Here is a 25,923-nt window from a genome sequence, read left to right as displayed (position 1 = left end):
AATATAAGTAAATACATTTATTGTGATTATTTAGTTTATTTAATGTGTTTTATAAATATTAGGTAATTGTGAATAACTTAATATTGTATAATTTTTTATTGATATTTTTATTTGAGTAGAAGACTATTAACAACTAGCCTTTATTGGTAATATTCGAATACTTAAAAATTCTTACGACTTTTTATTATAATTATTTTACATCTTATTCGTATTGAATTTCTAATCATTCAAAATTTATACTTCCATTGTTAACTGTTTTTGCATTTACTGTATTTCGTTTTTGATTAGTAACCTGTTATTAACAATATTACCTTGTTTCTTCTACGTGTTCAAATGCATTTCAGTATTATTTGTAATATTAGTAGTAAATTGAATTATTATAATTTTTTTATTTATTTATAACTATTACTATTACCATTATTCATGTATTTGTAAAGCTGCCTATCGAACACTCATTAATACTTTGTATTTAAATAACGACTGATAAATTATAACATAATTGAAAAAAACTTAAACAATTACTTGTAGTATGGTTCTTTCCACAATTAATTTTAATTTATTAATATACAAATGATAATATTAATGTGATGGATCGCTTTTGCGATATAGTCTTATATAATATATCTTATTGTGATAATTAAAATATTGTTTAACATACAAGAAAACTAATGCTTTTCTTTTAATATAAATGTTGATTATGAAAAACACATTTGATATTTAATTTTTTTATGTATTATAATTTTGTTTGTACTATTTTTTTTCTACTGTTTAATTAATCGAGCTCAGCCAAATGATTAAATAAAGAATTATTAAAATCGATGAATTACTTTTAGTATTTTATTTCTAATCAAAAATCATGAACTTTAAAACTTACTCAGCATCGTAATATTTGATCTTGGTGATTTGATATGCACTTGTATTTTTATTTTGATATTTTGAATTACTATATTTAATTAAAGGAGGAAGGGGGAAATATAATGAGAAATATAATTATGTATTCGCCTACGAAAATTCTATACTGTCATCAAGTGTAGTAATAACTCCATTGTGCAATACAGATTTTAAAGATATAGGTGAATTTTCAAATTATTAATAGTTTTTAAGAAATGATTTTATTTGAAGTTGTTAACATGACTATTAATTAAATTACAACTTTTGAAACAATATTTCCGTTAATTTTCCGTTTGAAAGGTGTAATTTGTGCATTTATCACAGTCTAATTTTTAGTGAAAATTGGGGCTCGTCAATCAGTACTCTTGTTTACCAGGCCATACGGAATGTCCTACAACACAGATCGTCGGCTACTGACGACAACTTCCAAATAATTCCAAGGTTCGCACCATCAGACTCTCTGAATTATATTATGCGCTCAAATAGCTTTAAGTGTAATTTACACATATTTATACAAGCATGAAATTAAGCGTTTAGTGTCATTTACAAATAAACGTAGTTTATTAATAACACTAATGAATGAACCCATTTTCTTACATGATGTTCTACTTTAACAATTTAAAAAAAAATTATAATTTATTTAGGTTGTAATTGATTAAGAAACTATTTGTTATAATTAAGTTCTATTACGTTAGTTCATATCCAATGCTGAAACAATGTTGTTAAAAATTATTATACTTTAAATTTACACATATTTTTTTTATTAATGTACCCAGTGGCGTTTTTAGAAATTTATAATGGGGTTGGGACACAAAAAATGTTCATGAATAAGGTACTAACAACTTTTTTTTTTCCTCATAACTTTTGTTTACACATTTAAAATTTTTATGAAAAAAATCTGTTATTTGTTTTGAATTCATTTTTATTAATAAAAATATTTCTTTTTATACAGAATGTATCTCTACGTAATAAACACTTTGAAAATAGGTGATAACATTAACGGGACAACTGTACGGGCGTCAAATTTTGTTCCATAAGACAACTATTTTTTTTTTATAAGCCCGAAGGTTGGTTTACAACTTCAATTCTCCATTCTAATCGGTTGCTCAACTTTTCTTTAAGTTCCTTAAAGGTTTTGACTCTTGCATCACATTTTATTTGTTCTATATAAGAGTTTCGGGGACGTCCTGTAGTTTTCTTTCCTTATATCATACTCTCTAATATTGTATTATGCAAATCTTCTAGGTGTCTCAGGGCATGTCCAATCATTTTCCAGCGTCTTGTTCTAATCACATTTATGAGTGTGCGTTTTTCTTCCACAACTCTAAGTACTTCTTCATTTGTTTTCCACTCTATCCAACTTATCCTTTCCATAAGACTCCAACACTACATCTCGAAAGCCTCTAGTTTTTTCTTTTCGGTATCATTTATTGCCAAAGTTTCATATCCATATGTTGCAGCATACATATGTTTTTTAAAAGTCTTTTCATGATATTGAGTTGTAGATTTTTTGAAATGAGCAACTGTTTTTGTTTATGTTTTTTACTAAATACAGTTTTTGTCAATGCTATGCGTTGTTTTAGCTCGCGAACGTTCTTACCAATGATGTTATCAAATTTTTTATGTATACTAAAAATATTATTTATTTTCTAAATAAATATTATGAAAATATAAGAAATATTCCATAATTATTAATAAGACATGAATTATATAATAATATATATATATATATATATACAAATATATATTATTCTAGTTTTAGAATTGATAAAATATACAAATAATATAATATTGTATAATCAATTAATTGATTGAAATTATTATGTTTATCAAATTTATAAGCATAGCCTTACATATGTCTAGTGTTTATAAAAAGATTACATAAAATATATAAAAGATTAACATTTGATATTTTCACCATCAATTAAAAATTAGTTATTAATAAATAATAGTGCTATAATAATTATTAACACGTTTGATTTATGTAACACTTTTTACAACAACCATAGTCACTTAGTAATGAATTTAAAAAAAAAAATGCTAATGATGCCATCTGAGAATTAACAGGGGATGTCAGCTTCCATTTTGTAGAATCGACTAAATGCGATTATTTTTGCAAGATTATATTCATTAGTTCCAAAAAGGGAATCTACACGCTATGGGAAAACGTAAGTTTTATATCTAATGAATTCAATGGGTACTTCTCTAAAAAGTACAGTGGGTGAAAATTGAAGCGATTGTTTAATAGCACACCAGTTAATACAATTAAATCGCCATATAAGGCAGTAACTCAAAAAAATTTAATTTTGAAATTATGAGATATCTGGATTTAGGTTTTACCCTTCTGATAATAACCTTCATCAAAATATCGTAAATTTGGTTTGAATTGGAATTAAACTACTTAAAAATTGAAAAACATATAGAGTGCAATCAGAAAATAAATGTTATTTTTGATCCTACTGAAAAGTAAAAAAAAAGAATTGCTGCCTTATTTGTTGCGCATATCGAAATGTTCCTTACCCATTGAATTGAATTCAAATTCTGCTATGTATGTTTTGGACACTTTAATAATTAAACAGTCAAATATTAATAATAAAAGTAAATGATTAAAAAAAAATTATGTAATAATAATTATTGTTTTTGGTGGTAATGCAACATTTTTGATTACAACAATGCACAAAAGTTAGATTTCTGTAACTAGATATGTTTGAAAAAAGTATTTTCGAATTATATTTTCGGGTTACTCATAATGGAGATATTATTTTATAACAAATGATTATTAAACAAGAATTTTTACAAACACTTTATATTATTGGTGACAGTGATTATTATAAATAATATTATACAGGATGATTTTTTTATCATAACCCACTCAAATAATTGCAGAATAATAATAATTTAAACATTTTTTTTTTTATTATCTTTAGTTACACATCATTCTTGAATTATTAACTATGTAATACTTTTTAAGTTCATCCCTTATGCCTTGTAAGGAGGTCAACTTTGTTTTTTTAAATGGTAACACATATTTTGAATTTAATAAAATGTTTGAGTTTTTAATTTAATAGTAAATGGCATTTGAATTTTTAATATAACTTAATTCGTTTATTAGATATAATCATTTAAAGTTTAAAATTTTTGAGTTAATATACAGGTATAATACACAAGGGATAACATATATAGGTAGCTAATTGGTTTTTTATGACATTGCTGTCACAGTCACGGATTGTTTATTATCAATTATGACTATCAATAAATATAATTTTTGTATTGTTAGTTAGTGTATTTATAAACTCACAACAATGTACCTTACTACCATTGATAATAACAATGCTGTGTGCCTGCTAATATCGATGTCATAAAAAATAAATTAGCTACCTGTATTTGTAATCCCTTGTGTATTATACACGTATATTAACTCAAAAATTTGAAACTTTAAATGTTTATATCTAATAAATAAATAAAGTTATACTAAAAATTCAAATGACATTTACTATTAAATTAAAAATCCAATATAATTTTATTATATTCAAAATATGTGTTCCCATTTAAAAAAACAAACTTGACATCCTTACAAGGCATAAGGGATGAACATAAAAAGTTTTAAATAGTTAATAATTCAAGTATAATGTGTAACTAAAGATAACCAAAAAAAAAAAATGTTTAAATTATTATCACTCTGTAAGTAATTGAGTGGGTTATGATAAAAAAATCACTCTGTATATCCTGGAACTTATTAACTGTGTGTCTTTTGTTCAACTGTAAAATTTTGCGTCTAACAGAAAGGAATGGCTTCAAGGCATTTTCTTTATTAAATGATGATGATGATTGAATATTGAATCATTAACATATATTTATAATATATGGTAATTTTATTTAAAAGTTATTAACTAATATTTATTATTTATAAAATAAATCTTTGAATTCAATAATTCATCTATATGATTAGATAGTTTGCACAAAAATATCATACAACATAGAATAGTTATGTGACCAGTTTAAAATTTGAATTCAATATATATCACTATAGCAAGGTTATATTCAAAAAATATATAAAGCCAGTTTTGGAGGATTTTTTGAGCAATAAAAATTTTACTAATCAAAGTAAAAATATGTATAGAATTTTTTTATTTTAGTTACATTTATCAAGTTGGGGTTTAAACGAAATTAATTATATAATACAGAGTTTACGTGTTTATGAATTCATATATTTAATGTTTAAGGGCTCTAGTTGAAAAAATTCCATAATTGTAACTTCATAATACATAAAATTAATAAGTTATTTGTCAATTTATATTAGCTAAAATACGTTTTTGTAAAATTTATTATCCTTTTTTATCAATGTTATATAATTTTATTTCAGATACTCTAGATCAACTACTGCAACAATTTATTATAAGTGTTAATTTACCATTTAGAAAAATTGAAAATCCTGTTTTAAAGGAAATAATTGAACGAGGTATTCCCCAACAGAAAACTTGTATCTCGGCCTACTTTAATGAAAAGTATTGAGAATGACTTTCATAAATTATCCTTCAAAATAAAATCTGAGATGTTTAAATGTGATCATATTATACGATTGCAGATAGTTGGTCGATTTTTAAAAGTAAATAATAGATTTATTTTTATTTATGTAGGTACTTAATCAAAATATTTTATAGATAGTAATATAATATTTTGTTAGATCGTACATTGGAATAACAGTCACATGGATCAAAGAGGATTTATTAATAACTACTCGTCTTTTAACACTGAAAAGACTAGAAGGGTTATACACTTGTGATATCTTAGATAAAGTCATGTACTTTGTGATGAAAATAATGAAATTTCTAATCAGTTGCTTGTGAATAATTCAGTAGAAGTAGATGATAAAATAGAAGAAATTGATGTCGACAATTTGGGCATTCAAAATAATGAAGAACAATATTTTCAGTATACGTTATATTTACATGAATAAAAATTCATTTTTAGTATGTTGAAAATTAATTTTTATTTGGTAAAAAGGACATATAAATATTTATATAGTATTAAATATGTCATTATTTTAAATACAAAAATACTCGTTTTTAACGGTTTCTTTCTGTTATCCATCATATTATCAGATACAATACGGATTCTTACTTCCTTGTTATATACGATTTAAGGTAAATTATTTTGCGATTAATTGATTATTTTATTTATAATATGAACACTTTAGATTATGAAATTATATCTTAGAATTGTTTATGTTTAATTTCGAAATTGAAATGAACAACCTTTAAAGCAAAAGTTCTGTTAATCATGTTTTTGATCCTGATACTAACAGCTACGGTCAATAAAGTTTTACTGAAATATTTTATATAATTAATGTATCTTTTTTTTATAATTTTAAAAGACCTTTTAGAGGAAATATTTTTAATTTTTTATAATTTATTATTATTAAAATGTTTTTGAAAAGAGATTTGTTTAGGCAATTTTTATTTAAAGTGTAATAAATACGAGTGGTGGGAGAGTATAGTGCGAGAAGAGGCTTTGTGAAATTATAGGCTGGTCAAAATTTTATTCATTTTAATATACTATAAAATGACAACTTTTATTTTAAATTATTTTTGTTGAGTATTAAAATATAATTACACTCGTATAAATTTCGTGGGACCATCTGAACATAAAATTAGTATTACATTAGTAAAATGAATGAATTGGAATAAGCATGTAATAAATCTCATTAACCAACTTACTTTAGCTTCCTCCCATCGAAAATATATTTGTGGTATAATGATAGTACTTTTGAAAAATCGTGTAATTATTTACGAGTTAAAATTTAATTAAAAAAATGGAGTGTTGGCTATTCACTGTATATACGTAACCATAACAAATTGTGTTTTTTAAATGTCTGTAAATAGTATAAAATCCATATAAGTTAAAATATTTAAAAAATTTCGGTTTAAAATTTTTCTAAATGTCTTTTATTACAGGTGATCATATAAGTAGAGCAAATATTTTATCTCAAGATTTTTTACTTTATATAACTCATATAGAAGAATCAATTAATGACATTGAGGAGTCTGACGAAAAAAAAATTATAAATGTAGGTATATATGTTTGACTTTAAATATTTTTCTAAAAAATATAAAATCTAATAAATTAATGCTGTAAATAATTACATTTTTATATTTATTTAATACAGAAACTAAGAAAGATTATAATCTTATATGACTATCGTAATAACATCAATAAACAGTTATATAATAATAATAATTGAGTTAATTATTTTTACAACTAATAACAATCGCTGTTCATTGAACTTTATATGAAAAAATAGATAAAATATATATTTTTGAACTGCTTAGATGAAATAAAACATACTTAGTTTTTTAAGAGTTATAACAAGTTAACACTAGAGCCCTATAATAAATGAGCGTTTACCGCTGCGGAAATAAAATCCGTGAAGTTATGTGCCGATTTAATATCGCCCATTAGTCAACAACGGGAAGTTTGAAAAAATATTTTGTCACTAAAATTTTTGTTATTTTTTAAGCTCAAGTTATTTTTTTGGTTGGGTATGTCACTTTATTTTAAGAAGGAAAAATAACTAGCGATAGGGATCATTAATTGTAAGTATGGAATTTTGTATATCTGTTAATATAATTCAGATATATACTGTATTGTATAATTTTAATTTCACTATTTTACCGTCCTTTTCATAAATATAGAAGATATAAACCTAAAAGTATTAAATTATAGTACTTGCACTTTGGCGTACAACATTTTTTCCAAATTATTAAGCCCATTAAAGTTTTCGTGTATGGTGTATATTTGCTAAGCTTAAAAACATTTCTATAGAGGCTATAATCTTAAAATCTATTTCATAATAGCAAATGCCTTATAATTAAGTAATATTATTAAACCATATAAATAATATCGATTAATATACCGAATTTAATATAACTAGGAATGGCTTCTAATGATATTAAAAGAGCCTCGCTTAAATATAGCTAAGGCAAGGATCCGAAACATGGCCTTGTCTCAGTTGTTGTTTGATATAGACCAAAATAAATTGAGACATCCATTTAATGAGAGACCGACAAAACATGCATATAATGAACTTAGGAAAAAATTAATTTTTTTATTAGAAGGAAAACAGATTCATGAGTCATTAAATGAAACTGAGGTAAGTATTATTAAAGTTATTTGATACAATTAATTATTAATTGGTTCGTATAATATTAAAACCAGACGTGCGCTTTTTAAGTTATTCTTTTTGTTTAATATATTATATTTTTTAAATAAATATAATATGACTTAAATCTTATCACATAAAATAATTACTAAATTCTTTTAAACTAGGTTTTAAAAATCCATAAAAAATAATTGTATACTCTACGCCTATGTTATCATGTGTCTTAATTTCGAGAATATTAAAAATTTTAATTTCAAACAAATTAATTTCAAACAAGAAAATTAATTTAGCTTTCATTTTTCATCATTTTGTCTTGTAACGTTATTTTAAAAAAAATTCTGAACCTTGAATTATGATGATTTTTTTATTTTGTAGTCATTACCTACAAATAATTCAGATTGCGAAATTTTAAATCAAGAATTGGTTTTGGATGAATTTTTAGGACATTCGATATGTAACGAGGAACGCACTTATACAGCAATCAAATGTTTACCAGATGGTTCAGGTGTGTTTGGCTACGTTGCAGTTACAGTCGGTGATGGGGTTGCACAATGGTTAAACGCCAACGGCCAGCCGATTATAACACCTGAACCCTCCCCAAAATTATTAACTGTTCATCAAGCTAAGCAAAATAATTGGCAAACAAATTACTCACAAATAGATTTTGAAATGAGTTGGCTCGATGTTCTGAAAAATCGGAGACCACCAGATTCTCGTGAAAATTCTATAGAATTTTACAGAAAAATGTATGAAGCCATTGCACAGGAAATGGTTACACAAGACATACATAATGAAATCTTATGTCCGAATCCTGTAGTTGATCAATTGCTGAACTATTTAGTAGTAAGGAATATTGTTTTTATCATTTGTTACCATTTTATTTTAATCATTAACATGGGTCATATTAATGATTGAAATTCTAATAGGCAGTTAAAAGAGTTGGTTGGGTTAAATAAAAAGTTTTCTGACAATTTTTGAGAATGCAAAAGCATATTATTAGATACAGTGTCGGCTTGGTTGGGTTTAAATAAATGTACAAAAACACAAGTTTTAACATTATTAATTCTCAACTGTCCTAAATGTATGATTTTAAAGTTGAACAATTTTAAAATTCCTATAAATTAAAATTAACATTTTAGTCTTGGAATAATTTAACTTTTTAACATGACAGTAGTATCTAGATCTATTTATAATATGATGAGTATTATAAATAATCATGTTCGAGAATCATGTATTTATATTAGTGCATAAGTACAATATTTTAATTATTTGAATTAAACGAAAAGGTCATTGACACTGATAGGTATTGTTAGGTTAGGGATGAGGGTGAATTTGTAGAGTATGATATTTTAAATAATATGTGTACCTAAAACATTTTGTATTTTACTATTGGTTAAGAACTGTTTGTGGGGTAAAACACGGTGCCTTAGTATTTTTTTTTATATAGACTATTACAATTTATCTAGAGTCATAACGTGTTGCTTTGTGTTTAGTAAGGAGGGTTGTGAAATCCTGTCTCATTGTATTTTACCTTCTAAGGGGATTATATAGCGCACTGCAATATTGTACAAAAACTGCGCTTAGTGTGAGAAAAAAAAACCTTGCATTTCATTTCTCACTACATTTGCACACAGTAGGTATTTTCAGTAGGTTGGTTTAAAATAAGTATTAACATTTTAGTATTACAAAAGTAGTGTATCAGAACTATTTGTTTTTATATATATATAATTTTTTTTAAAAACTACGTTCTTGAGCAGAATAATTTTACAACCTCCTATTACTTTTTTGGTTGGGCTATTTCCTTAAAGTATTCGATAAGTATTTTACTTAAGTATAAAAAAAATACTAACAGTTATAAAATATCAAGTTGTACTGATAAGTATTTATTTAAATGAACACATTTATTTGCTTTTTGCATTATTTTTTTACAAAAAATGTTCTAAATTTCAAAAATATCGGATAACTCTTGATATTATAGATTATAAATATAACTCAAATTTATATGTATTTATAACCGTAGTTCTATCCAAAAGCCTGCATAAATCGAAATAAAATACTTATTTATCAATCAAACTGATAGGAATATGTATAAACGTCAGTGACGGTTATAAGTAACTTTTACTTTTATAGATTCTATACCAAAATGAGATATTAATCGACCTAATAAACATCATAATCATGTAATTAAAATTTTTATGGATTATTTTGTTTTAGGATGACTTAAAAAATATAAGAATAGATGATCCACGAGTGTTTAATAGAGTCAACTTACTCTCATTATTGAAAACACAACTAAAAAATGTTATCAACAAAGTAAGAATATAAGAAGAATTGATCACATGTGGCTAATATTATTTAAAATTTTAAATATCAGTTTAAAACAAAAAAAAAATTTAACATTGTTTAAACATACGGTATGTGTTTAGCACTGATGTTGGTAATATTGTTCTTGAATTACATATATTTAGTAATTCCTTCTTCAAAGCTTTTTGAGTTAAATATTATTTATTTAGTTCTAAATTAATATTTTAATATATTTTTTATTTCAAAGAAGTAAGAATAATAATAATAAACAATAATAGTTGTTACATGTTAAAATTGGAAATACTGGTATCCTAATAGTTTCTTAAATGAACTGTAAAGTTCCCCCCAAAAAAAAAAAATTATTCGCACTATACTTGTTATNATGAACTGTAAAGTTCCCACCAAAAAAAAAAAATTATTCGCACTATACTTGTTATTACGATATTATATTAAATTTTCTAATCTTTAAATTACACTTGTGATAATAGTGAGTTTAATAAGGAATGATTTAATTTGAATTAATTTTTTTTTATTGAGTCATTACTTGAACGTGAGACCACAGGTACTGGAGTATTTTATGTATAGGCACAACTTGAGGTCTAGAAAGGCAAGGCTGGATTAAGACCTATATGAGCCACGTGACGGTATCTTGAGATGGGCTATCTATAAATAATATCGCTATCATAAAAACTGTTCTGAACAAAAAATACTATATGTTGCCTATACTAGATGAGAGGCTAGTAAAATGATGAGATGTACTTGGGGGTGTTTGATATTTCTTGCCCCCTCAATCCGGGCCTGTAGAGAGGACTGAGCTCCCCAAAAATTATGAAAGTAGCATGTATTTTTATAAAGGAATATTTTTAAGGTGGTGAGAAATTAAATTATATTTCCCAAATATTTTGTTAAAATTGTGTCTATGATAGTATATCACCTATATTATTAATTGAGAATAATTTACTACAGACAAAGTAGAGGTTGGACTCGGACTTTCTTAGAGGTTAGACTCGGACTCTCTTAGAGGTTGGACTCGGACTTTCTTTTAGATATTTTAGGTGCAAATAAAATTTAGTAAAAAAATGTACATTATTTAAAAATTCAAATATGCTTAGGGTTAATGATAGGGATTAGTTGGTTTCTAAAACAATTTTTGTTTCTAATAATACTTAATGAACGCTTTAATTCAACTATTCGTTTTTATTAGCAATTAAAGGTTACTTATTTTATTTTAGATTGAAAATCGTTCAGAAACTTTGGAATGTGCAATTAAGTCGTCAAATCTTTCTCGTATTATTCAACTTCCTAAAAAATGTTGTTATGATTTAGTTTCTAACGCTATTTGGAACGAAATGTCTGAACAACGACCTGGTACCAAGTATATGGATATTCTTGTAAAGAATTATCCAAAAGAAGTTCATTCATTGTAAGCATATAAAATACTTTACAGATATACTACATTTGATGTGTCTGAACTTCTATTAGGAAAAACCTACTATAATGCTTGAAATACCAAATTTAATTACTCTTTTCACTTTTAAAACAAAAATAATTTACCTATATCAAGAATAAAAAAAAATGTAAATTTTTATCGTTTTGGTTTTAAATTATTATTGGTTTATTCGAACTAAAATAGTTATTAAAATATTGATTTTTCACTATTATTTGATTTATTCAGATATTTATCAGTATTGATACGTCAGAAACAACTAATAATAAAAAATGTTATTGAAAAATATTGTAAGATATTAGATGACATGTTTGAAGATTTAGAAAAAGCAATATTATCTAAATTGTATAAATATAAAAATGCAAAAAGGGAATGGTTATTAGTTCATCAAATAATTAACGAATATGTAAATGAAAGATTTTATAAAAATAAGTTACATGCAGTTGATAGCTCAATAGATGAAACGACAAAAACCTTTTTTTTAGTAATTTATAATGAAATGGAAATGGCCCAAAAAAAATTAAAGGTATGTCATGTAAAATATTTACTTGAAGCGTTAGTAAAAATAATTTTTATACATTTTTTCGGAAGACAATGATTAAGAAGAATATTGAAATAGCTGAACAAATACCAATATTAAGGATTGAAATTGGAAAAAAAGAACAAATTCAAAATTCAATGATAAATGAATATGAAGAACAGATGGAAAAATTAAATAAAGAAATAAATAATGAAAAACGTGATATCACTGTTCGAGAGCACACTATTTGCGAGCTTTTAAATAGAAAATAGTTTTTAACTTAAAAATATTAATGTCAATTAAAGCTTATAAAAAAATATTTTTTTAAACTTACTAAAACTATTATTTATTTTCAAAGCAAACGAATGATTTTTGTTATATGTTATGTAACTTTTTATAATTATTTTGATATAATTTTTCAATTCAAATTTAGAGTTTCTAGTGATTTTTTACAATGATTAAGTAAAATTGGGTAAAATATAATATTTCGTTTTACTCATATAAACAAATTTAATACATTATATTAAATATTTCTTTTCTCATTTAATAAGGTATTTTTGTGTTGATTATGATGCATTGCTTTTACCTTTTTCGATAACAGCAGTCTAACGTTAATAAATATATACTACAGTAGTATACACTATTCAATAAAAACTACTGACGTTAATTTTTATTGATATCTAAATATTTCACAAAATTCTATTACTTTAATCTCACTATAAATCTAGATTTTTATAGTTTCGTAATTACAAGCTAATCTATTTATAACTATAATAATATTCTACTTAATCGTAGGGCTATCTTTAGGGGAGGTCATCTACTTTTGATTTAATGTGACATTTTTTTTGTAATAAACCACAAAATACGAACGTTAAGATTAGACTGATCTCAAATTAAAATCGAAAAAAATAGAGATCAAATTACGTCGAGTCCTACACGCGACAAAAACAGGTGAATGGAGTGACAATTTACACTTAATGAGTAAAACCGTATGTCACTTGTAAAAATGAAATATTTTTGGAACAAGGGTGCTAATTGTGGTGCTATCGTGTGATAATTCCACAAAAACATCCTATCTGAACTACACTGGTTTCACATAGGTATGACTACTATGAAAAGCTTGTTACGATAATATTTTTGCCAAAAATTGACAAGGACATCGAAAATATGGTTCGTTATAAATGTACAAACGCTTGGCCAAATCTACCGAAATAGTATAGTAACAATAGTGTAGTATAATTATTTAAACATGTACTAAATATCACATATATATGAATAAAGGAAAAATCATCTAAGGAATGTTTCCCTTTTAGGGTAAACAAAATAACCATTTATTAACACATGTTTCAAACCAGTCCCCTACAATTCATTAACTGCGCCCACATCAGAATTTCTATCACAATTAACCAATCACAAATAATTATCCAACATCTCAGGAAATTCAATAGCTGGCTTACTTTATCCGGTATATAAAAAGCTATTTTTTTCATAAAAAACTCTCTTTGGCAGCTCATGTTGCTTCTTCTCTACGTCTCGTTTCTGAGCTATTGCTGATGATCATTATTCTCTTACATGGAATCTACGTCAGTATATGTAAATATTTTGCCTCGACGACTTAGTTTTTTTTCTCATATCATTCTATATTGTGAACATTGTTTTAGACGATTTATAAATATTTTAACCAGATATAAGTTTTATATATTTTTACTATTTCCTAATATCCTTACAAGAAATAAATGTATTTTGTATTTTATATAAATTTTGAATATTATTGTGCCCTTAACTTATAAACAGCTTTAAATGTACCGAACAAAGTGAAGAAGCGTAATTTGTGATTAGAATTAATTAGTCTTAGTAGTAATACTTTTGCCTGTGACTCCCTAGCCATAAAGGACTATGCCAATTACTTTCCGGTAACGTGCAGGCAGTTGAGGTAAAGAGTAGTACTAAAATTATAAAAATAATATTTTTGAAGTGCGCTATATTTGTCGATAAGCCAGTTCTAGAACTATTAGCCCGGGTAGAGTTCATTATAAAATATATAGTTCGTAAGGTAGGAAACTACATCTTGGAAATATTCTCTGAGTGTGTATCCGCCAGCCATAAAGAACAATACCAATTACCTTTTGGTAATGTGTAGGCAGTTGACGTAAAGGATAATAAAATGTGTATTGAAATAATATTTAATATATATTAACGAGGTTAACTGTGTCCGCGTCAGTCAAGACTTTACGCTGAGCCACCGCAGTCTTGTTAATTATATTTTGAATATAGTTCTTATAATTGTATTTTGACAAGTTCAGAGTAAATTTTAAGAATATCGATATCGACTATAGAGAATTCATCAAAAATATTATTAGTAGAAACATAGTACATTATAAAAAAAGTTTAAAAATAACATATCATAATAGACGCAGGTCCCATTGTAGAGAATCGTTTTTAAATCCAACACACAAAGGCTAATTAATCGAAATAAACGCAAGACCCTATAAACGATTGTTAACACTGAAGCGAGAAATCACTATAAGATTAACTCAGTCAACTACGAAAGGAAATAAAGGTAAGTGCTAATATTTATTTGCATGATTTACTTCTTAAAAATAAATGTAATTAACAAGAATAAGAATAATTGAGGTAGGGATATTTCATTATTTGATAACTCAACATAGTTCGACACAAAGATACTCCTTCATCTTTACCCACTTTTATATTTAATACATATTATATTCTTTACCTTATTTTTGTTTATTACAATATATACAAAGTTACATTAGATTAAACAAAACAGTTATCTCCTGTTTGTCAAAATACTGAAGTAGACAACAATGACCACACAGAATTAAAAAACCTATTCAACATATCTTTCCATCAGACTACAAATAACTAATTTTACACTATGTAAACATCTCTGTCTATATGAATAAATATTTTATCTGGTTATGAAAGGTAAACTGTAAGCAAAATCTTACTTCCTCATTAAATTTCAATATTTATTTATATGTTAGTGGCTTATACCCAGTAGTTGGGATTGTGACGAAAAAGAAGGAGAAGATTTATATGTTAGTAATTATTTAAAATATAAATGTATTATAATTTCATAAGAAAAGAGGTGTTAAGTATTGATAAATATTATATAAATTAGTAGTGGGGGATTGTCCACTAATTGCGAGTGCAATCACTGGCACACGCATTATTAAAAATTATATTGTTTCTTAATAAAGACTTATTTTCTTTTTAACTTTTTCATATTAAAAACACAACAAATGAAAAATTGTACAATTTTTGATGGAACAAAATTTAACATTTATGTTTTCATACTGGTAAAAATTACACATACAGTGGTTAAATAAAAAATATTATTTTATTCAGCATCAAGTAGTATTTTATGCATTTCGAGAGCTCTGCGTTTTGCACGAACAAGACAATATTGAATTTGATTATCTTTTATAAAATCGCCACCTATAATATAAAAATATACATTTAAGTATTATACTTTTAAATTTAACCTTACCTATCTTTACTAAAAATTAACTATAACTGAAAAGTATAGAGCTACTTATTACCTGGTTTATGTAAAGAGTACAAACGACTACCATTTGTAACAATAGTTATTTTACTAAGGCATAACTGTTCTTCTTCTTCTGTTGGATCAGCTACTATATATTTCTCACTAAATATAGCAAATGTACTTGCAACAGGCATACTATTAACATGTAATGCTTTATAATTTGTAATTACATTTATTTCTTCTGTTTCTTTGTCATATTTTACTTCTGGTATTTTAACTGAAAATTTTCCAGTATAATTGTTAGTTTTTGTTTATTAATACAATTTATATTAATTTAAATATTAGTTACTAGTATTTATGGAGGAAAGTAAAGCAGTTAGGCATGTGTCTACAATTGAACCATCATAGTTTAAACAATATATGTCAAATGATATTACCCATACTAATTTGTCAATACAAATGCATAATTGCTTTAGATCTACAAGATTACAGTTATTACATATTTCATTTAAAAAACTTGTGGTTTCCATTGCTTCATCACATGGTATTCCAGGTCGAAATTTTTTATAACATAGGCTTGGTAATTCAACATTGACTAAAAGATAGCCAGTATTTGGAGTTTCAGGTTTAGGAGTTCCAAGTTCCTAAAACAAAAAAATGTTAAAATTTAAACACTTCTTTTTTAAAATATTCATAAAATACCAATCTAACTCCGCAGATGACAGATGTATTTCCAATTTTTACAACTGATGATCCATCTGAAATAGTTATTGGCTTTAGATTTATTGCTGTATCACGAAAATCAGTTAATTTTCTACCATCGCTTCTTTTATTATTTGCCTTAAAAATTAAAAAAAAATACTTAAGTAACTTTAATACAATTTAATTCTGTTCATTAAAATTTATAAAATACCAGGTATTCCTTCACATAAGTATTGTGGATGTTTCTGTAAAAAAACAGTTTTATTAATGTAGGTCCATTAAAAAAATCTATAAATTAAGTGTGAATAGACTTATATTTTTTAATCGTTAAATATTTATAATAAAATCATTAATAAAAAAAAATATATCAATTAATATTAAGTTTTGTTAATAAATATTGATTCAAATCATGAATTTTTTAAAGTAAATTATTACTCTGTCAATAATAAAAATTAATTTTAAAATTATGAAAATAATTCAATTAATTGAATATCAATTACTTTTTAATAGAATTCATAATTAAAATGGTTGAAGCTAGAAGTTATATTGATTGGTTATAATAAAGATTAAACAACTTGATTGTTTTTAAATAAAGATTCGAAATAGTTAAATGTTGGGGTACTTAGATGATTAAAAATTATCTCTTATCATATTTTAGAACATGTTGCTTAAGGTTCATGGATTATAATTCTATAATCTATAAACCTAGAATGCCGATAGTAGTTTATCTAAGTTATCACTTAAATTACAGTTTAAACACTTATAATATTGTATCAAAAATTCTTTATTTGGCTACACTACAGTAGCCATATGATTTTTCTATTGGGTATAGAGGCACCTGACATTTAAAAAATAACCGTTACACGTTGAACAGCGTCCGGTGAAAAAGTTTGTTTGAGTGCGTTCTCTTCGGTGTAATGTCGGGTTGTGCGATTATGGTAACGGTAATGTAACATCACGAGCAAAACGTTAAACACAATAATTAAATTTCATATATTTATTTGTTTTATAATATTACAGTCATTTTGATATCTTAGTTAATTGCAAAATTAGTATATTAATGTTTTATCAGTGTTTTTTTTTTGTTTCTAAAAATACGTATTTTATTTGTAAACGACGATTATAATTCTCGAAACCACATTTTTGAGTATTTATGATAATTATTTATTTAAAACGAGATTACAAGACAAATATTCCATTTGAATTTCTCAAGAGAAGATATTAATAATATTGTGTTCCTAAATTAGAAATAATGGATTTCACAGTATTCAGAGACCAAGAAAATGTGAATAATGTTATGCGCAATAAAGAAAATGCACCAAGAGAACAACACCTGAAAAGATCAGTTTTAGGGGTGCTTAATTCTAGACAACAAAATAATTTCAATAAACAAGTACCAAAATCTAAGGTATATTTTAATCATGCACTTTTTTTTTTAGTATCATCTTGACTTTCGAGTAATTTCCTGAGTTATTTAACATATCTCGTTCATATAAAAAGTTATTTTTAAAAATTACTAGGTATGTTGTGTAACGGCTTTATATTATACATATTTCTTTATCAGTGTAATATTACATTGTGGGATTTCCTTACTGAGATGGTTTATACTTAAATTATGTTTGACATCTATTATTCAATTTTATCGAGAAATGATTATTCAAGTCATAGGAAATGGATATCTAAATATATTTTTATGAAATTGAATTTAGTTTTTAATTTTCACACTCAATATTTATATATTTCTAAGTATTGTTTAATTTCTGTTTAAAAAGTATTATTTTATCCTATACCTAAATATACCACTTCAACTTTTATTTCATAAATAAAATACTGAAGTTTTTTTTTTTTGTGATAGTAAAGTTTTTTTAAAATTTACTATCACAAATTATATTTATAATAAAATTAATGGCGAATCAACTTATAATAAGAATAAATCTATGTAAAAATATATTTTTAATTTTAAATGAATTAACTTAATGGATTATCAACATGTTACTCTATGTAAATTATTAAAAACAAAGTTTATTAAATCATTTTTATTAATTATAAACATTTTATTTTAAATATTTTAACAATTTTATGTAGTGTATTTTAAATTGAATTTTTAATAAAAGATCAAATTAAATATCAAGTTAATGTTGGCGTTAATAAAAATTATATTTTAAAGATCAATGAAAATATGTTTGCACTATACTAAGTATTAATATTTTTAAGGTAAAACATTTGTCTTAATACTTATGAAATGCAATTATTGTAAAAGATAATTCTAAAAATTTCAATTACTTCTCATTTAGTGTTGTTATCATTTACCAAAATAATAATTGTCTTAAATCTAAAAATTATTTTTGTTCAGGAAAATTTTAGGAATTTTTATGACTGTTTGGAATTTTAAAAAATGTATTAAATCTATCATATACTTAGATTAAATAAGAGTGAGGTTAGGTATTAAAACCTCCTTATTAATTTATTTTGGTAAGAAAATTATATTAAAATTTTGGGGTTTAAAAGTAAAGGAAATTTATGTATATAGAAACTCCCCATAAATAAATACCTACATATGTGATGGGAGTAGATAAAAAAAATGGAAAAAATTATAATTATTGACGACTATGAAATTGATTGTACCTTTAAGTGTTGTAATGCAAATTAGACTGGTCTAGGGTAGGTAAATTGGGATATTTCTTCAGACCTCACTTGTATATTGGTGTCTCCGTTAAGGTTTTTACTTTTTTAGAAATTTTTTTTATAATAAAGGTTCAGCTAAAGTTAGAAAATGAAAAATTTAAGTATTTCCAATTAAACCTTATTTTAAAAATGATTTTTTTTCTTAAGCATATTATTAGAATAATAATTATTGCCCAATCAATTGATATAATACTTATTTTATTTACTAAAAGGAAAAAATTGAGATACTAAGAACTAAAGTGATTCATGTGTACTGTTCAATGTAGTTACATAAGGAGCCGTTTATATCTAGCACTATACAAGTCATAAAAATTTAATGAACTGCAGATTTATCAATACAATAATAATAATATAAGTGTTTTTTTTTCTTTTACATGGTCACTACTAGTCTATAATAATTATTATTATAATTATAAACAATTTAAAGGAAGACTGGAGATGAGGAGTGGTTGCTACTATTTTTATCACTAGTCATTTTGTGCCCATATTTTCCTCCCGCCTAGGTATGAAAATATTAATAACTACTGAAATACTGGTCCAAAAATTGTTATTAACCAATTATTTTCTTAATAAGATAATTTTCTATTTTATAAGATAGTTTAATGTGTATGTTTCCATTAAAAAAATAAAGTTAAACTTCCTATAAGATATAAGGGTGAATCTAAAATTTTATAACAAATAAATGGAAATACATATGCAATTAACAAACTAAATAAAATTTTTTTTTAAAGAATTTGAGTGGCTAGCATCAAAAGAAACACTTTGTATATTGCTATTTGAAAAAATAAAGTTTCTATCATTATAAAGTACGAATGATAGATATTGTAAATATTTATGATTTAGTTTTCTAAATTAAGATCATCTATAAGAAATGAACAATATTATTTTTATTTTATCAATAAATCCGCTGATTTATTTATTAAAATATGATGAACTTGCAATTGTAAAAATCTATTGATATTCTTTTAAAAAATGGTTTTTGATTTTTTAATGTATTTAATTTTTTTTCTAAATGTTACTTGAACTCCTCAGTTTTACATACCCCAATAATAAAACATACCTTTCATGGCCTTCGTTTGACATTTAAGACACTAGTAAATTACATTTATTGTACTAGTTTTTTGTTTTTTGTCTTGTTTATTTTTAAAATTGCTGGTGTGTTTTAAAAAAAAAAAATTGATTGCTAGTTTGTTGTTTTCCTTATTCATGAACTTGCCAAATTCATTTAAATATGTTTGCTCATACTGACTATTAATGTTGGGAAAAAATGTTGGTATTTCAATATAATATCGATATTAAGATAAAAGTCTAGACCAATATTAAAACTTAATGATTCAATATATTGTAATATTACAATATTTATTAAAATTAGTATAATTCAATTTTTTTTTTTCGTGAATTTTCAAATTTTATATTACCTACGAATAATTCTTTTACATTAAATTAATAAAAAGTGGTACATAATTGTTGCGTCATTAAATATCTATTAGCACATTCTCTGAACGTTTAAAAAAATAGTTAATTTATTAATTTTTTTTTATTTAAATATTTTATCAAATAAATAATAAAATATATTGAACATTTTTTATGTTATATTAATACTTTTTAATTCAATATAATATTAAACTTTAGCATAGGCAACAACTTCATTTTATTCTAAGGTATTCAACTCAATATTTCTTAATGGTTTCAAAGACTAATTAAAAACTTTCATTGAAGTTAAATTATTATTTTAATCTAATTTCAATTAAAATTCATGTTTTATTGAAATACTTTTTGTTTTATATATAACATTTTTTTTTTATCTAAAAGTGTTTAAATCTTTAAATATTTCAAAATGCTAATTTTGTTAATGAGTATTTTAGTGGTTCATGATAAACATGATTACCTTGAATTGTCTGCTTAAAATACTGCTCTAATAATCTAAATGATGAATTGTAAAATTATATTCCCAAATATAAATAGAAGTTATTATATAAATTGTTTGATAACTTCATTTTAAAAGCCCTTCTATTAGTAGTTATTGTTTGAATATATAAATGTAGGGTATTAACATTTTTATATCTAATGGAGAGGAAGAATGATGCCGAGAAATGTTTAGTGATAAAAATAGCAAGACTGAGCCTTCCATTCAATAGATTCATTTGTTAATAATTTTTAATATACAGGTCTAAAAGTCGTTATTGACCAATAATTTTTATTTCATCATTTTCTATTTTTAAGCTAGTTAAATATGTATTTTGTCATTAAAAATGAAAGTTGATGTCTCTGTAAGTTATAATGGACAAAAAAATTACATAATAATTGATAAATAAAAAAATATATATAACAATAAATAGATATAAAAATAAACATTAAAACATTAATTATAACATTAAAAGAATCACTTTGTATAAAGTTACTATTATGTAGGTTGTTAAATTATAAAATATTTTATATTTTAGCCCCAGGGATCAAGTAAGTTTTGTTTTTCAACTAAAGCAACTGTGCCTTTTTCTATACATGAAGATGAACCGACAGAAACAAAAGAAAATATTGAGAAAATTCAGGAAAAAAAATCTACATTTGATAGACCATTTCAGATTAAAAATGAATGTAAAGTTACTGAAGTTCAGGTATTCATGATTAAAAATCAATTTGATTTTTTATTAGAAATAATATCTTAATTAATTTGACTAGATCAATACACATAGATTAGAATTAAGAGAAAGAAAACCACTCTCTGATGTTGGCCAAACCATACTTCCAGTTAATGAAATTGTTGAAAGTGCTGATAATAGTATAAAACTAATCGATGAATCTGCAGATTCAAGTTGTGTGTATTCTCCTATGTCTGTTGAACATGATAAGTCTCTACAAAGTGTTTGTAATTCTTTGACAGCATATCGATTACGCTGTGATGTAGATACCTATACAACTGAATTATACTCATATCTTAGGGATGTAGAGGTATTAGTTTTATTTTTGTTGGTATCTTATTTAAAAATAAAATTTTTTATTGTTTCATTTTTAGAAATTGCATCGCCCAAAGCCTGGTTACATGAGGAGGCAACCTGATGTTACTTACAGTATGAGAGCTATTTTGATTGATTGGCTTGTAGAAGTTGCACAGGAATACAAATTACAAAATGAAACATTGTACTTGGCTGTTTCATTTATCGACCGTTTTCTAAGTTTAATGTCAGTAGTAAGAGCTAAATTACAATTACTAGGCACAGCAGCAATGTTTGTTGCATCGTAAGTCATTTTTATATATAATTAATATTTAATTACATAAATGAGTCACAATTTAAAAAGTTTAAAAAAAATATCAAACTTTATTATTTAAATTTATAATTACATTTGATGAATAATTATAGTATTGCTTTAGTTGTGTATATATTTATTTGCATATTGTGTTGTACTGATTGTTATCAGTTTATTTTTATTTAAAATTGTTTAGAAAATATGAAGAAATTTATCCCCCTGATGTTAGTGAATTTGTGTATATTACTGATGATACTTATACCAAAAAACAAGTATTAAAAATGGAACAGCTCATTTTGAAAGTTTTAGGATTTGATGTCTCAAATCCTACTATCATCATTTTTGTTACTCATATTTGTGTTCACTGTAATGTTTCCTTGAAGATCATGTACCTTGCAATGGTAAATAGTGAACATTTTTTATTTTATGTGATTTTAAACTTTGTCAATTATTTTATTTATTTATAGTATTTGAGTGAATTGAGTTTATTAGAGGCAGATCCCTTTTTGTTGTATACTCCGTCAATGATTGGTAGTGGAGCTGTTGCATTATCTAGATTGATTTTAGATTATGAAGATATTTGGACAGAAGAAATGTCTCAATTAACTAATTATTCCTTAAATGATTTGATACCTGTTCTTAAACACTTAAATCAAACTTATAAGAATGCTCCACATTTACAACAAACTGCTATTCGGCTAAAGTACAAGTCTACAAGGTATTTAATTTTTTTAATTAATTTATAGAGATAATTTTGTCTATAATCATCATGTATTGTACTTTATTAAATTTGTGTTATTATATAGATTTAAGTAAATGGTTTAAAAGACTAAAAAGATTTTTCATTATATTTATTATAAAAACTGGTATATTTGGGAATTTTGATTTTTTTTATTGTTATTAACTCATTTAAATATTAATCAAGTTATATTTTTTTTTTGACAATATTTAATGAAAATTATTGAATTTTATAATTTGTAAGTTATATACTTAGTGAGAATTTTTAACTATTGTGGACTATTTAATTAAACTTATTTAAATTAAATCAATATTATAAATATATATTTTTATAATATATAAATATTTATATGTATTATACATATATATATATATATATATACAGGGTGTAAATCTTTCGAACCATAGTAATGTATGGGCGAGTATCCTGGTAAAGTGTAAAATAGGACCTCGTTTTTTTTTTTATTTTCCAAAATTGGTGGAATTTTGAAAATAACAGTATTCCCCGCAAAATTCTCCTACAAATTGAGTGGTCACTCGATTTTTTGTAACTTTTGCGCCCTCCCCTGAACTTTGGGTTCAAAGTTGGAAAAAAATTTCACGTTAGTGTAACCTATCAATTTGTATTGTAATTTTACAGGGAGTCCTGTGATGTAGTTTATTTTTAGTATAAACGATTAAATAACAAGAAAAACCGAAAAAACCTACAAATAATGTAATATTTATGCATTTTTATTGCACAAAAAAAGAAGCTATATTTTAAAGGTTATCTAATATTATGTGCAACTTAATAAGTGACTATTCAATAGTGAACAGTATTTTTCGAACATTTAAATAAACATTAACAAGCTCAGTGATGTACCATATTCTCATTATTGATTAATTTCGGAAAAGAGTAGTGAGCCGATTACATTAAAATAATTATTTCTAATTATCCTATTGTAATAATGTTAAAAATATTCATTTCAATATTATGATTGTTTTACTTTCCCGACCTAAAAAGAAAAAAATTTATAATTTTATAACAGTTTCAATGATAAAAATTATAATCGGTTTGAATAAATAATAAAAGACGAAATAAACTCGCGAAATTAAAAAAATATCACAATATTTGTGGGTTTTTCGTNCACCAATTTTGAAAAAAAAAAAAAAACGAGGTCCTATTTTTTACTTTACCAGGATACTCTCTCATATATTTCTATGATTCGAAAGATTTACACCCTGTATATATATATAAATCAATATCAACAAAATGTTTTAAAACTATTTATCTATTACAGATATCATTGTGTTTCTGAAATTGAATATAAAGAATTAAGTTTACCCGAAGAAAATTCTCAGAAAGAAATGGCAGAAAGACTTAAAATGGTTGGTGTAAAAGATGCATTATAATTCTGTCGTTATTTATTTGTTTTTTTTTTTTATTATTTTTATTTTTTGTAGTGAACGATACATTTTTTTGACACTTTTTAAAATTATATATTTTTAAGTTTAAAAGAACAAAGTTACGTTCAAAACGAACCATAAAAACTGGAGATTGTTTTTATTTCGTATCTTAAAATCATGTGTAAATATAAAAAATTTTTTACATTCTTTTATCATTATAATTATTTTTTTACTTATTTTTATACATTTTTTTTTAATTTTAAAAATTAAATTTTATGATTCCGAGTTAAAAAAATATATATATGTGTGTATGCATTTACAAAGAAAATCAATAAAAAAAAAACAATTTCAATCAATAATAAAGATATTCACCACAATAATCGCATTTTTGAGGATACATTATTTTTATTTACAATGAAAAAAAAGTTTATTTACCTTTTCTATAATAACTTATACTTGGCTTTAAGTATGGGTTTTAAAGATTTGTAGATTTATAATTATAATTATATATATATATATATATATGTATACATATGTTTTTAAATAATAAACAATTTTTATCGTTAACCTTTCTTGTTATGCAATTTTATCATAAAATTAGTACAAATTACTAAATGAAACTATCTGCATACAAAATATGAAATGCAAATAAAATATTTCTACTAAGATATTGTGTCTATGTGTTATGTGTTCTTATTGTATAGTTAATTTTTTTTTTCGAATTTAGTTTTATTTTTAATTAATTAATAAAAAGTTACATGATTTTATAACAAACAATAATTATTTTTTTATTTTTGTGTTAAAAGTACATTGACAAAAAAACTCATAACAATATTTTGTCACTGAGCTACTCTTGATAAAAAAAATTTATTGGAGTTATAAAATGATGGATTTTTCAATCTTTGTTATTTTTGTATCAATTTGTATTTTTGTTTTTATAAAGTTAATTAACAAACTATGTTGAATAAGTATTTTTCAAAATTTTTTTGCAATAACATGTACAATTATGAACTGTTTTTATTTCAATTTTTTTATTATTGATAAATAAAATTATTTCCAAATACGTTTAATTTGTTGATTGTTTAAATAATTCATTAAAATCCATTTTTTAATCCTAAACTTCACAATATAGTTCAATTAAGAACTATATTTACTCTTGATCAACATTTTTAATTTTCTAAATACCTAATTTAATTTGGTATAAGCAAAAAAACGAATTTTTAAAATCAATCTAGCCACTAAAGTTTTTAGAAATAAAAAATCAGTTGAGATAGGTGTATGTACTTTAATGATATACTTTAGAATTATTCCTCTTAAATAATTATCATATAGAAAAT

The 25,923-nt window shown here is 24.2% G+C and overlaps 3 protein-coding genes across 3 annotated transcripts; 2 read left to right on the top strand and 1 right to left on the bottom strand.

Annotated features, from left to right (window-relative positions):
- Nucleotides 1-6,829: 6,829 nt before the first annotated feature.
- On the top strand, nt 6,830-12,757 carry LOC126894575 (uncharacterized). Its single transcript, XM_050665700.1, has 7 exons — nt 6,830-6,958; nt 7,823-8,041; nt 8,426-8,893; nt 10,265-10,363; nt 11,587-11,777; nt 12,030-12,327; nt 12,393-12,757. Exons 1-7 carry the CDS (start codon nt 6,830-6,832, stop codon nt 12,591-12,593), a joined length of 1,605 nt encoding a protein of 534 aa, XP_050521657.1. The 3' UTR covers nt 12,594-12,757.
- A 2,906-nt stretch (nt 12,758-15,663) lies between these two features.
- Nucleotides 15,664-17,192, bottom strand: LOC126894559 (exosome complex component RRP43-like). The gene is made up of 6 exons (XM_050665668.1): nt 17,032-17,192; nt 16,743-16,776; nt 16,532-16,669; nt 16,179-16,473; nt 15,885-16,106; nt 15,664-15,780 (listed from the first exon to the last, which is right to left on the bottom strand). The coding sequence occupies exons 1-6, from the start codon at nt 17,046-17,048 to the stop codon at nt 15,683-15,685; spliced, it is 804 nt and encodes a 267-aa protein (XP_050521625.1). The 5' UTR covers nt 17,049-17,192; the 3' UTR covers nt 15,664-15,682.
- Nucleotides 17,193-17,380: 188 nt separating this feature from the next.
- LOC126894549 (cyclin-A2) lies at nt 17,381-25,656 on the top strand. Its single transcript, XM_050665637.1, has 7 exons — nt 17,381-17,939; nt 21,661-21,831; nt 21,896-22,165; nt 22,230-22,453; nt 22,659-22,863; nt 22,930-23,180; nt 24,481-25,656. The coding sequence occupies exons 1-7, from the start codon at nt 17,784-17,786 to the stop codon at nt 24,590-24,592; spliced, it is 1,389 nt and encodes a 462-aa protein (XP_050521594.1). The 5' UTR covers nt 17,381-17,783; the 3' UTR covers nt 24,593-25,656.
- The last annotated feature ends 267 nt before the right edge of the window (nt 25,657-25,923 follow it).

The sequence above is a fragment of the Daktulosphaira vitifoliae genome, unplaced genomic scaffold, assembly GCF_025091365.1.
Source record: "Daktulosphaira vitifoliae isolate Bord-2020 unplaced genomic scaffold, ASM2509136v1 Scaffold_1, whole genome shotgun sequence".
NCBI lineage: Eukaryota > Metazoa > Arthropoda > Insecta > Hemiptera > Phylloxeridae > Daktulosphaira > Daktulosphaira vitifoliae.
The sequence above is the reverse complement of the archived record's forward strand: the minus strand, read 5'-3'. Positions and strand labels throughout refer to the sequence as shown.